The sequence below is a fragment of the Crocodylus siamensis genome, chromosome 1, assembly GCF_052110815.1.
Source record: "Crocodylus siamensis isolate JL-2025a chromosome 1, ASM5211081v1, whole genome shotgun sequence".
Lineage (NCBI taxonomy): Eukaryota > Metazoa > Chordata > Crocodylia > Crocodylidae > Crocodylus > Crocodylus siamensis.
This window is the reverse complement of record NC_143395.1, coordinates 1,680,316-1,694,662: the sequence shown is the minus strand read 5'-3', so window position 1 is coordinate 1,694,662 and position 14,347 is coordinate 1,680,316. Positions and strand designations below refer to the sequence as shown.

Sequence of the window (14,347 nt, the reverse complement as noted above, 5' to 3'; positions counted from 1 at the left end):
ACTTGAGTGTTATCGTCTGCTCCTATAAATGGAACGTCCTGAGATAGTGTATACTTGAAGCACATAGGAATAAGGCTGCTGCCCCGTCTGGGATTCCTGCAGAAACGAGGTGTGCATCTCTAGAGGACTTCCTCACAAGCCAGATGTTAAATAAAATATGGTGCGGCAGGGCTGGAGTGATGTTATATCTGTGATGGTCCAAAAAAATATGCAAGAGGCAAGGAATGTAGGGAGCAATATCTTTTATTGAACCAGTTGTATGGTTGGCATAGACTTAGACAAGCTTTTGAATGATCTGAAGGAGAATGCACTGCATTCAAAAGGGTGTTAAGTTCATGCCAACCCTGCAGTTGGTCCAATCAAAAGCTAACACCCGCAAAAACCCTTGTCTCTCAAATATGGCCCAATTTCTACCTTCAGTGAGAGTTTTTTCACATGCCAGCTCCTTTTTATTCTGGTGGAGTTCAGCATATCTCCCCTTGTAGTAGATGAAAGGTAAAAGAGGTGCCAACGCATGAAGAATTTGGCTCTGTTTTCTTTCACAGGGTTTCAGTCCAGCTTCTGTCAGAAAATGAGCCTTTTGCACATACAGGCACTACAGATCGGCTTGTGAGATTTCACTAGCATTGTCAACATCTGTAGTGGGCAAAAATGTCTATAAGCTCGGGTTGGCAAGCTGGCCAATTGACTGGTCCAATATTATCAGTTGACTGGCAAATTGACTGGAGATTTTTTTATTTTTTTTTATTTTTTACCAGTCATCATTTTATTAAAAAAAGCTACATTTTGTTGTAGTTTTCATGACAAAAGTATGATTTTTATTGTTTTTGACTCATTTGTCCTTTTTCTGTGTATTATTTGGACTTATTGGCAATTTTTTTTACAATTTTTGACCAATGTTTGATCCAGTCAAATACTCAACCTTAACATGATAAATGCATATGCAGAGTTGCCATCATACAAAGGCAGGCCTCATCCAGCCCCTCTGTCGCTGTCTGCAGTTATGAGGAGCTTTGAGGAGAGATTTAGTTGGTGCTGTTTGGCAACGTAACTTGCCTGCTATGTATATCGCCTCTCTGGTGCTTCCAGTTCCCAGCTACCACTGAAGATGATAGGATTAGGGTCTAGCTTTCTGCTCTTCACTCCTTCCAGGTGCTGGTATATGTTTTAGACAGGGTGTGCAGTGAATTGGGAATGGTCTGGCATCAGGGATAATGGAGCCTGCATGGCCAGCATCCACACCTTGTGCTTAAAAATTTACCCAGGGAAATCAAGTTGCAAAGCCTAATCTCTTAAGAACAAGATGCTCTAGCCATGCAGCTAGCACTGCTGCTTAATTTATCCTAAATCTCTGTTCTCCGCTGTAGGCTTGTTGGCCCCTGGTTTCTAGCTGAAGTGCCTTCTGTTTTTCTGCCCCCTGCTATTCTACATCCTCCCAAAAGCTTTAAGGCTTCCCAACGCCCATTCCAGCACACACATGAAACTGCTGGGTCAAAGTGAAGACCTTCAGAAAAAAAGCATGCAGCTATCAAAGAGTGGCTTAATTAAGCAGTCTAGCAGGATGGGCCTGTGTGTTTGTACTGCGATAACAGTATCCTCTGATTGCAAGGATGTCTTTTAATTCTCCAGTGCTCTTTTCATAACCGGATCCCTCCAAATTGTTTCACTGCCTCTAAGAACATTTTTAGCTGTTGCATGTGTAGATCAAGTTAATGACTTTGGTTTCTGAGAATCAGGAGCTACAGTTGAGATATTTTGAATATTGGGCTGACAGATTAATCTGTCCTCAGCAAGAAAGCTGCTTCTGGTCTAGGATATTTTAGAAGCTACATGAGCTGAAGAGCTGACCTGAGAATTATGTGCCTGCAGCTTAAACTGTGTCAGTTATACTAGTTTTGAACATATAATAATTCTCCTTTCTCCCTTCACAAAGGAAGCAATAAATCACCCTGGAGACAGTGTTGAGGCTATGTTACAGCTAAAGCAGCCTGTCTCTTCCAGGAATTACTATAACCGACTCCAAACTGTCATGTTAACACAGCAGCCTGTAACTCTTACGGTGCCAGCTCATAAAATCCCGCGGTAACTTGTTTGAGCATTGTATGACTATGGGAGTGGGAAGGATGTGTCCCTAAGGAGGAATACCTCTCTTGTGTCCTGATGTCTTGGAAAGATTCATAACATCGGACCTTGGTTCGAACTCCTTATGATGAAATGAAATGTAGAGAAGTTGTTTGAAGCAGGTAAGAGAGGTTTACAGAGGCCAAAAAGTGTAAGAACTACCATGGATTCCATGGAGGAGTCCTCTAGCACGAATCAGTGTTTCTGTTTGCAACACTTGTGTAAGTGCTGGGGACAAAGAACTGTGTCCTGCGCTGCCCGCTTCAATTCCCCTTCCTCCCCAGCGATGACCCAGTGGGTGTCTTCCTTGCTGATTCCTGCCACTTAACCACTTTGCAGATATAGGCTTCAGAGCAGTACTGGCAGCTCCAGCACTTGCTAACAGTCTTTTGAAAACTTGGCCCATAATAAAAATAACAGGCAAATGAATAATGGTCCTGTTTGTTCCAGGTAAAGCTGCTGGTATAGTCGTAAATCACAAGTGAGGCGCGCTTCAGGAGAACACAAATCAGATAGAGAGATTAGGGAAAAATACCAATCAAACCTACCACCCCCAAAGCACTGAATGGTCCACGTCGCGGTGGCAGTGCTCACCCCTGGGCTCTCTGTTTCTTGTTGCCACCCTGCAAGCGTGATTCACACTTTCCTTGGGCTGCAGCTCAGCTTTTGTTGTCACAGTCCCACAGCTGGAATTGGTTTAGTGTTACTGGGCCGTGTCGGGGCCGGGCATGCAGAGAGCACGCTGTTCCTGTGTTTTCCCTTTAGGAAGCATAGAAATGAGACTGAAAAGTGTAAACGGGGGGTGGGAAAACTTCTTCCATTTGACTGCGTGTATGTACGTCTGCCTCTAGGGAACTGTTCTGCCCCCTTCCCAGCATAGTCTGCATGGTATGCATCTTTGTAGCATCCCTGCAAGGTAGGGGAAGTGCTTTAATTCCCATTTTACCGGAAGGGAATTAAGACCTGGAGGCATGGGCCAGGTCTGTACTGCAAATAGCTGTGCCATTAAAAGTGTCAGTCAAATGGGTGATCCCAGCAGCTGTCAGGCTAAACCCCTTTTGCTTGTAGCTAGAGCAGGGAGGAGGCCTGGAGCAATCTAAGCCGGCCGTAGGGCCTCTTTGCTTGTATAAGCTGCACCTGCGCTAGAAGTACTGCAAGCTGCCCTTTCTTCTGTCCCACATCAGGCCAACTTGAAAGGGTAGGTGGTCATAGGTGTCCAGATGTGACACCAGCTGTATTGCTCCATTGTATGCCATTGGCCACAGAAACTGGTATGCCTCAAACACACCAGCCTGATGGGCCACTGGGCTCAGGAGGACTTCTTAAGTTGTTGTAACATGCTCATGGAGATGAGCTGATGATGGAAGAAGACCTCAGCTGCTTGCTTCCATGTTGGGCAAGTCAGAGGAAGTCACTGCTCAGATACGTATGTCTGCCATTAGATGAGCCCCTCCATGTACCCGGCACTGTGCGTAGGAGAAGGGCCATATGCCGAGAACAAGCTGTTCTCATCCACCTAAAGAGGAGAATTAAAAAGACTGGGCTTCCTCATTACCTCAACGTGTCCAGGGTTGTGGTAGCATCTCCTTCCCAGGAGGCTTTCAAAAGAGGCTGGATGAGCGCCGGCCGGGATGGTTCAGGAGTGGCGATCCTGTCTGCTGTCAGATGCCCCTGAGGATTGTTGGGCCATTGGTGGCTTTAGCTAAGTGTAAGAGCTATTTCCTTCCTTGTATCAAATCTGTAGCCTTTGCATTTCATCCCATTACGACTGTTGTGAGATGAAAGGTAGGAGTTCTTGGCTTGTCTTCTCTCCCACTATGTTTTTACCTCTAAAACCTCCCTTGTTTCCTCCTCCTCTCTAGGCTAAGCCACTCCAATCTTTTCAGTCTCTTTATCTGGAATTCTCTCCAGGCCCCAAATTCTTGTATGAACCCCCTATTTCTGCTGAATCCTTTGAGATGGCATAACCAGCAATGGATGTCAGAGCACCTAAAGCCCTTCTGCTCCCTCCTCATTGTCCCCTTTCTCTGTTCTCAGAGATTTATCATAGACATAGACATTAGGGCTGGAAGGGACCTCGGGAGATCATCTCTCCTCCCATTTTATCTATGCGTGAAATTAGTTTTTCTTAGAGGTGATTTCTTTTTTAATACAGCACTGCCACATTATAACGAACTGTGCTTATAACAAACCTCTGCTTTTAGCAGTCTCAACTGCAGGAACCTTCTTGTTTCATTATTACAGTACAACAAATTGACAAACCCTGTTACAGCAAACACCCTTTTTTAATGAAGTTTTCTCCCAGTCCCACAGAGGTTCACTATAATGAGGTTGTGCTTATACAACCAATCCAATTGTATAGAGACTCCTACTTTTCCAGTGCTGCAGGCAGGCAAGAAACATAGGTGATTTTTTTTTTTCAGCTGCACAGAGAAATTTGGATACCAGTTCCTATTAAAATGAATGGGGAGCAGGAGGGAGTTGTCCAGAGGCCTTCAAGAGCTTTAGACATCTCTGCTGTAATCTTTCACTTAGAGCAGGAGCCGATTGCTTGAATAAGAATAAGAATTACATCTCAGCTGCAAGGAAGTAACATCTGCCAGTAGGACTGCAGTGAAAGCACTGATAGTAGCTTCTCAGAAAAAAGAGATGAGTGAGAGCACTTGGTATGATGGGAGAACAGTAAAAAAGAGTAGCTAACCTATATCGGGCCAGTTTGGTCCTGTACTTTTGCAGCAGTTCCAGTTTACGTTTCCCAAGTCAGTAACTTTTGTGACTGGAAGGACGAAGAACTTCAAGTGAATCAACACTAGAAGTTTCTATCCCATTAGAAACAAGATTTGTGGGGTTTGAAGGCAAGGGTGACTTGTACCTTATAGACTAACTAAATCGGAGATGCCTAAGCTTTCATAAGCAACAGCTTACTGCCACAGATGCAATGAAGGGACTGATTTGATAAGTCTTCAAATACCAGAAAGGCAGTTATAGAGAGGAAGGAGATGGGTTTTTGTCTGTGGCTTTTGGGCCAAGATGAGGAGCAGTGGCCTCAGACTCCAGCACAGGAAATTTTAAGTTGGAGATTGGAAGGAACTTTCTGACTAAGGGTGGACAAGCACTGGAGCAGCCTGCCTAGAGAAGTTGTGGACTCTCCATCCTGGGAAGTTTTGAAGAGGAGGTTAGGAGGATGGTTGCGTGGGGTGGTTGAGTCGGGGATGGCCCTGCCTTGAGCAGGAGGCTGGACTAGATGACCTTGCGAAGTCCCTTCCAACCCTGCTTTTCTGTAATCCCTAAGATTTAACAAACTTTTTGCACATTTAAATTCCACTTCTCTTTATTAGGCTTCTATCTCCCCAGAATACCATTATTACTCACTTTTCTTTTTTTTTAAATAAAGTGACTTGGATTAAGGTTCCTAACTTCCGAGTTGAAAGTGAATGGGATTTCATCTCCCTCATCTTCTAAATCAGAGATGCCAAACCCAAGTGGCTTAGAGGGCCACTTTCTCTGCTTTTCAGGTACCCACAGGCTGCAGGTAGAGCCAGGGCAGAAGCCTATAGGCCAGGTGACCCAGCTCCATGAGCAGGATCCAGCCCACAGGCTGGATGTTGAGCATCCCTGTTTTAAATTATGCCCCATGCCAGTGCCTATGCAAAGGTGGCTACTTTCTTATCTTACTGAAATGAGTTTCTCTGCCCAAATCTGAGGAAGCAGTAGCAGCTGACTGTTCTTAAATCTTTGGCTGTAGACAGACGTTACATTTGTTGCGCTACAAGTGTTTGGGGGTTTTTTTTGTCATCCTGCAAAAGGCAGAGACAGACGTGCACACCCCTTGTCGTGCTGTGGACATGGAAGAAGCGCTGCAGAAATGTTCACAGATGAAATATGATCTTCTCTGCAAGGCTATGTGTTGTAGCGCCACATAATGTGCATAATGCATGATAGTGCTGCATGGGGTTTCTACCAGCTTCTAGCCGTACCCCACTGTCCATATGTCCCACCCAAGAGGGGAGGGACGGGGAGTGGGGGGCAGTTAATCAGTGCTGTCGGGAGCAGCAGCATTGACTGCCTTCCTGCCCGTGGAGCTGGGGGGAGGCATCGAGGTGTCAGAGCCTGCTGCTGCCTTGGTCTCTGGGAAGAAGCAGCTGTGCTCCCCGTTGCAGGCAGAGCGTGGACGGCTGCAGCAGTTGTAGCTGCCACAAATTACTGTCTATTCACAGCCTTTGTTGCCAGGGTCTCAACAAAGAAGCTGAGGATAGACTGCCCACAAGACTGAACCACAAGATGTGGTCCTTGTAGATGACTGATTGAAGCACTGCCGAAGTGGGACTGAGAAACATCCATACCTTGCACCCTACTGCTCTGTCTCTCCATAGCGGACCCCATCTCTAAGGCTTGTCTATCCAGAACCTTTCCCCATGTCCCTGCACACAGTCACTTGAAATCCATTAGTATTTACAGGGTGATTTTTTTTGTTGGAGAAAGGAGGAATGTTGGAATTATCTCCCCAGCTTGAAGAGGCAGTTGGCAGCACCCAGAAGAAATAGCCAGGAAATATCTGATTTTTCTGATTGAAAATAACAGAAGCGTGAGTAATGTTGATTTCGTGGTCGGAAACCCGAGCATTTTTCTTCTTGATTTTGTTTCTTTCCTTCATATACCATCTCCTACATGCCATACTCAAAGCAATAAATAGCAGGAGTTAAGTGACAAAGTATTCTCTTCTACAGCAAAAGGCCTTTGTTGCTGGTGGCCTGTGCAGGGAGCGAGGGAGGCGAAGTGATGTATGCATTTCCATCGATAGAAAAGACGCATCTATCTAGAATTTTTGGCTACAGATGCACACAGTATAAATAGCAATACATCTTGGCTGTGCTGAACAAAGAGTACACAAAGGCTACATAGATTTATCCACTTTATAGCAGCAGTTACTGACCCTATAAATCACACCTCCTGCTTTAGAGGGAAATTTAGCCACTTGGAATTAAAAAAAACACAACTCTCCACCATTGATGTTCAGCGTGCTTTACCGTCTCGGGTCTCTCTCAAGTTTTTTTCAGTCGATTAAAGAATCTTTCTATAGAAAGACATCTCAAATGCTTCCTGCTTCCAGAAACTAAAGCTTCCTGGCCTGACTCTTTGGAAATACTTTTGACCCTAAGTTGGCACAGACCATGGTTCGGTAACCTTATTTATCCGCAACACTCTCTAATATATGTGTCTAGCCCCTTTTCTCTTTGGAACTCAAAGATCTGTACAGATCATCATCCCAAACTCAATCCCGCAATAACCAGGTGAGATGGTATTAGCTGAGCCCATTTCGTAGATCCAACTCTTGAGGGGAGGGGGGAGCTTACCAAATTACCAGGTGTTTCAGAAGTGACAATAGAAGGTGTCTAAACTTGTTTCTGTGCCCTTTCAGCTGGATCATGTCATGCTGTGCTGTCATCAAACTCCCTAATTGGGGCAGGAGGCTTTGAGTCAGTGTTTGGTTGAGATTGCCAAGAAAGAAACAACGCATTATATTGTAGTAAAGAGGGAAGGGGAGGCTGGGAAGGAGGTTAAACCCACAGTGACCCTGATGGTCCAACCTGGCGATAGGGGACGGGGTACTGTTGGTGTCAAAGATCTTGTGTCTATCTTTAAAATAGAAAAGTAGGATTTTTTTTGAGGCTGCCATGAAATAGAATATGTATCGGTTTTTGATTATCTCCTTCGCTTAACACAATCGCCTCCCTTCTTTGCAAAAGTGTGTGTGCTGTACATGTATATGTATTGGAGTAGGAGATGGTGAATTGATGAATGGGTAGATTGCATTAGGGTCTCTGGGGGGTAAAAAACCATGTTACAAAATTGCCCGGCACTGAAATGTCAGGCATGGCTGTTTCCTGGAGACCAGCAAAACCCTGTCCTGGCCCATCACAAATCCAATTTGGCTTTTGCAGCAGAAATTCCACAGCTGGCCCCATTGAAACAGGTTTTGCAACCTCAGGTTTAGGTTTATGATAAGTCTCAGAGAACGCCAGGACTGCCGGGAGTGCTTCCCTTCTGGTTCTTCCAGATTTCAGTAATTTATGGGCTAAAACTTGTTTTGCCCATTGCCTGCTAAGCTGTTGTGCAGGAGGTAGCTCTTACTACTAGAGCAATGTTTAGATTCTAAAAATTGCACTCCAGATGCTTTAATCAGAAATCTTTACCAGCCTTAATTATAGGAGTGTTTGCAAGACTGAGTGCATATTATCTGCCACAGCAGTTATTGGATGTATATTTAAATTCCCCTTCTGGAAACTGAACTGGAATTTGATATTACAGGCAAGTCGGAGGGGGGAGGGTGCTTCAGCCTGTCATACTGCAAGGGAATGGAGAAATCTGCAGGTCCTTTCTCCCTACGATGCATCATTTCTGTATGTGCTGAGGACACGAGTGGCACATCTGACAGGCTGCGTCTGCATTCAGTCTCCGTCACCCCTAAAGGCGCCAGTGTCGGTCCAGCTTTGCCAGCTCTCCGTTCCCGTGCGGCAGTGCAGGTTTGAACTGGATGTGTAGGCAAAACAAATGGAGGACAAAATCATGCATGAAAACCCTCTTCGAGGAAGCTGAAAGAGAGCGAGGGGGAGGAGAAGTGGAAGAGAAGAAAATGAGTGTTTGCACAGAGCACAGCCAGACTGCTATCATTTCAGTGAATAAAAGCTGGAATCGCAGGCACTTTTGTACATTGCCTTTGCCAGCGCCAACGCATTTCATTGACTGGTGACATCTAGAGATTTAGCCTGACAAATCACAGGGTTTATTGCCGCTGAACTTGATCAACAATCAGCCGCTGTCCTTGTGTCGTGGTGCTAAGAAGCTTTAAAACTTGCTCAGATCCCACATGCCCAGTTAACGCTGGTTCGAAAGCACCAGCTTTCTCATTCCTTCTGTAATAAGCTTTGCATAACACAGCAAAAGGCAGCTGATAAACGAGGCTCTGGAAAGATGAGGGATGGCATCAGGAGGTACTTATCACATGTTACAATAGGGAACAATATCAAGAGGGGAGGTCTCAGGCTATGAAGCATAGTGGGTTAGCTGGTGTGTGCGCTGCCGTCGGCAAACAAGTGGGACTGGGCAGGGTTTCCATAGACTAGCGCAGATATCTTTGGCAGCCTGTTACTGAAGCCTCCGTTGCAAAATCCTACAGTCCTGAGCAGTATTGCTATGCTTGGCAGCAGATGTCACTAGATAGTTGTGTGTTTAAAAAGGAAAAGAAGAGCCCCCATTCCTTTATGTAGGGAAAAGTGCTTTCCTTTCCCTAGACCTTATTTAAATTTCTGAAATGGTCTACCGTTATGAAAAACCCTGCCGGGAAGTCATTTTCTCAGTTCACCAGGTGCTGATGCTTGTACAGTCTGTGATGGGGGCAGATAAGTGCTACGGGGACCTAGCAGTAGGATCTCCCAAGTGGTGAGACTTCACTGTGCAACCGAACGTTGTTTAATAAAATCACCTTCCCACTCTTTTTGGGGACAGGCAGGTTGTATTTTTTTTCAAGGGGGGAAATGGAGGCTGGAGACATGAAGCAAAGCCCTGCATTTGAGTGCTTTTGTGAGCTTATCCCATCTTTCTAAGGAGATCTGTTTCCACCGTCTGTTTAGTCAGACTGTCTGACTTCAGTCCTTTTTAGTGCATTTTCTTTCTGTTAGCCTAGCAGAGGCCAGCCTGGTTAAGAGAGGGCATGCCAGCGTCCATTCCCCTCCTGTGGCTCAATGGCATTTGACTAAAACCTAATAGAGAGAATGCAGTTGCATGGGGGTCCCTGCGGGCAGGATTTCTCAGCGTTGCAAAGACTCCACTTTCACTTGGGTAGCACAGAGTAGGTTTGTAGAGATCACGAATGGAAACCCTATCTTTGTACCTGCTAGGTGAGCATGCTTTTACTCTGGAAATCACCGAGTAGCACTAAATCCAGCCCCTTTGCAGAGGTTACTGCACTGTCAGCATCTTGTGTCTGGCCACAAAGACAGAACCAGAGCACTGACGTTTCAGGCTGTCAGCCCTGTGCTCGGCTGTCCTGGCCAGACATCCTCCTGCTAGCATCTGTGGCAGCACTGACTAAATCAGACCAGGAAAGACATAGAGCTCAGCTCTGTAACATATTTAAAACACATCTATCCATGGCTAGCATGTGTGCGTGAGTAGATATAGTCTTATTTAAGTGACCATTTTGTGCAATGTGTGAGAGGTTGGTGATCTCTCTCTCTTTCTCTCTCTCTCTCAGCTCATTCAGACAAACAAACTGAAGCACTATCCCAGCATCCATGGAGACTTCAGCAATGATTTCAAACAGCCGTGTGTTGTATTTACTGGACACCCCTCTCTCCGGTTCGGGGACGTGGTGCACTTTATGGAGCTGTGGGGAAAATCTAGTCTGAACACCATTATATTTACAGGTAAGCAAAATGCCCTTTCCAGGGCAGACCTGGCGAGATGTCAGTCACTCTTGTAGGGCCAAAATGTCGGGGCTTTAGTCATTGGTTCCCCAGGCAAAACTTTCAGTGACCTCACCAGGAGCTCGTCCAAATGAGGATCCCAGAATGACTCTAGTGACCAATTGATTTTTCCTGCATTTCATTCCTTTTAGCCTTTCAGGGTCGATTGTTGCCATGCAGAGTCATTCCTTGCCTTTTTAGAAGCAAGATCTTTGTATGCTCAGCAGTAAAACCCCTGCAGGGAAATTAGCTCTTGGAAGAAATGCAGTTGGCTCAGACTGAACCCAGGCGTGACCAAAGCACCGCTAGTCAGAAGGAGAAAATACTTTGCTTCCATCTTCTCTTGAAGGAGGTTGGCCCCCAATCATGAAAATAGAGCAACGCATCAGGTTCTTGTTTAACTCTTGGGTAAACTTGGGTGACCAGATAGCAACAACTGCCAGAGTGCAAGATTATTAAGAAACTTCACATCTGCCGGTCATAGAGACCCATGCACTTCCAGATTATTACTCTTTCTCACTGTATCTGCAGCTGAATGCAGAGGCAGAAGAAGGAAACTACCTGCCAACTCAGGCTGTTGTGAGCACATCAGGCTCCTTTCACAGACTCTAAGGCCACTATTGAAAGCCTGGCCCCTAATTTTCAGAGCATGTAATGGATCAAGCTCCAGCTACATCAAGGAATGAATGTGGCCTCTGAATCACCAGGACATTTGCATTCCTCTGGGATATGCACATTGCCAAAGGTTATGATAGCTGGATGCAAAGCTTTCTTTGTTGAGGAATCCCAGTGGACGCCAGGTGGATCTTCAAAACATACTGCAAAGCCCCCAAGAGAGTGTTTCTACCAAAGGGTCTCCTTCTGCAAAATCTCCTTTCTTTTTTTATTCACCCCCTTCCAAAAAGAACAAAACAAAAAACCAGCCCCAGGCTGAGGTTTAATCCCATAAAGAGAAAAGTGCCCAAGACTCCATAAAGCTTTTGAGGGGTTTGGCTGCTACTGATTTTGTGGAAGTTGCTCTGATATCAGGGACAGAGAGAAAACTTGTAAGACACATAACGAGGCACAGTGAGGAGTGAAGGAGCTAGAAATGGGACGACCAGCAGGTAGATGAGCCAAGGTGAGAGAGAGCCCCACTCTTAAAGCCTTTGCAAAGGTGAAATGCAGTCCTATGGTTAAAGTGGTGCTGCATTTTATCCTTACTGAAAGCCGGAGAAGGGTTCCTTGCAACGGATGAGACTGGGGACAGACTGGCTCTGATTGATTTTTACCACAGTTTTTTCGATGACTAGATTAAATGTCTTTGGAAATACTGAACCTTATCCCAACTTGGGGATTCATTTAGAGCCCGTGTTAATGCAAACTGACTCCACCCAAGAAACTCAGTGGAGTTACTCAAGCCATGCAGTGCTACCCTGTGTGAACCGGGGTAACCAAACCTGGCCCGAGACGGGGCTGTGTTCTGAACCCTCTCCAACATGGAGCAGTGACTCTTTAACCCTGTATTAAGTGGAGCCCTCTTGTGAAGTGCAGAAAGGCAGTAGGTTTTTCTTACGGCAATGCTTTAGCACATCACTCGGGCACCTTCAGGATGCATGCAATGCTTGTGCACCAGGCTCTTAATCCATTGAGCTCCGCTCCTAATTTTATCCCTCACTTGAAACCCTTGCTCTCACATACCCAGAGTGTTTGAGCTGGCTCAGTAACGGAAAGCAATTCCTGAAACCTGGCTAGGGCTCGTGTTTTCAATTTGTTTGCTTGCTTTTGTGCGCTCTTTGGGGACGGGCACTCAGCAGTATGTTTTGAGCTTACATTATGGCTGTTCTCCACTGCCAACAAAGGCTCCCTTCTGTCTGCAGAGATTCAGAGCAAAGTACTGTGGGTCACGCTCTGTTCTCATTAAACCCCAGTGTAAGCCTGGAGTGACTCCTCTGGCTTTTATTTATACTGGTATAACAGCTCAGACTCTAATGTGCCTTATCTAAGGTAAAATCCCCTGTAACGGTGAGAGGCATTGGTTCAAAGGCAGAATGGGAGCAGTCAGATATGTAGGACTGCAACCCAGCTTTGTTCTGGAAGACTCTTTGGTTTCAGACTTTATGGTCCTCATGCTACAATTAATGCAAGAGTATTAATAATGACTATCTTGTTAAGTCTGTAGCTAAGCTATGGACAGTACACTTTTAAAAGGGATGGGGGAGTTGCTGTTTAGGAGTGCGCATCGAGTGCTCTGATATATCCTGAATGCTCCTGTAGCAATAAAAGTTAGCTAAATCACTGTACCTGTAACCCTGAATGAAACCAAATTAAAGTTTCATTGATTTGGTTAACAGTTGTGTTGCTGCAAGAACAGGCAGGCCTAACAGCTGCATGATAACAGCTTATCCTTACAGATACAGTCATAACATCTGTCTGTACCCTCAAAGCAGAGATATCAAACTCATCTGGCCCTGTGGATATGGTGAGTGGTGCAGGACCAATCCGTGGGCTGGATGAATGGCTTATGGCTGGCCCCACAGGCTGGATGGGGCCCACAAAACCACCCCTCCATGCAGCATCCAGCACTCCCAGTGCTTGCTTTAGGACATGCACTGCCCCAGCCGGTCTGGGTCCATACCGCATGCAGCACTTGTTCTGGCCAGTGCAGGACCACAGTGGCTTGCCCAGGAGTGGCTGTGAGGGGCCCTGCATGCAGCGCATACTCCAAAGCAGCTCGAGAGGGCTCCATGTGCAGCACTCATCCCAAGCCCTGTACATGGGGCTGAGCCACGGTGCACTGCATGCCGGGTGTGCGTCCATTCGGGGCAGCACCAGGGACTCGATAGTGGGTCTCCACGGGCCCTCTTCTTGACACCCCGCCTTAAATACTCAAACCTGGGACAGAAAGCCAAGGATTAGACAGCACACCCTAAAACAGCAGCTATGGCTGGTGGCCACAACTTGAAAAGTGAGCAATCCTCGGCACTGAACTATCCTCAGTGGGCCCAGGAGAGGCTGCGTTGGATCTGCAAGGGTTTCTTACAGTCAGTTTAACTTGGGTTGTGGTGTCTTTGCTGTGGAGCAACACCTGTTTTCCAGACAGGTTTTAATAGAGTCCTAGAGTTTGTGGCTAAAAGGAACCAATGGATCATCTAGTCACTCCTCTTGTTCATCACTACACGTTTCTGTTGTTCTGCCTAATAACATGGGTTGGATTAAAGCATTTTGGTGCTTTTACCGTGTCTAAAAAGCTAGACCTACACTTGCATACTTCACAGTTCCCCCCTTTTCCAAGTTGGCTTAAATAATAGTAATAGTGGTTCAAAGAGCTCCTCAGCTACTTCCTCTTGGACTGTTGGATGGAAGTTGTCTGGGTCTGTTGACTTGAGCGCTGCTCCACACCGCCTTTATTACAAATGGGGAGACATTCTGTTCCCGCCGCAACATCCCATGGGATAGACAGTTCCTCCAGCTTTGTGCAAAATACAGAAAAGAAGCATCTGTTGCTATGTCCTCTCTGCATCACTATTTACAATGTGACCATCTGCCTCTAACAAAGGATGTGCACCTGACCTGGAGATTTTGTTGTTTGTGCTAATGTTTGAAAAGGCCCTTCATACTTAACCCTATTGCCCGCTGATAGTGTATTTTAGTAGCTGCCCTATCAGGAACTGACATTTTAAAACTTGTAGCTTATATTCGTTAGCCTCAACTTCCCTTTTTCCCATTCTTTTTTTGCACTGAGTTTGTGTTTGTTCACGTTATTGCCAGTTCCACATCTG

The 14,347-nt window shown here is 45.8% G+C and overlaps 1 protein-coding gene across 1 annotated transcript in view; it reads left to right on the top strand.

Moving 5' to 3' along the window:
• INTS9 (integrator complex subunit 9) overlaps window positions 1–14,347 on the top strand; it is an 80,740-nt gene that overhangs the window by 47,663 nt on the left and 18,730 nt on the right. Inside the window, exon 12 of the mRNA XM_090025919.1 lies at window positions 10,376–10,547. Coding sequence (XP_089882045.1) covers window positions 10,376–10,547 — 172 coding nt within the window. The remainder of the gene's footprint in view (window positions 1–10,375; window positions 10,548–14,347) is intronic.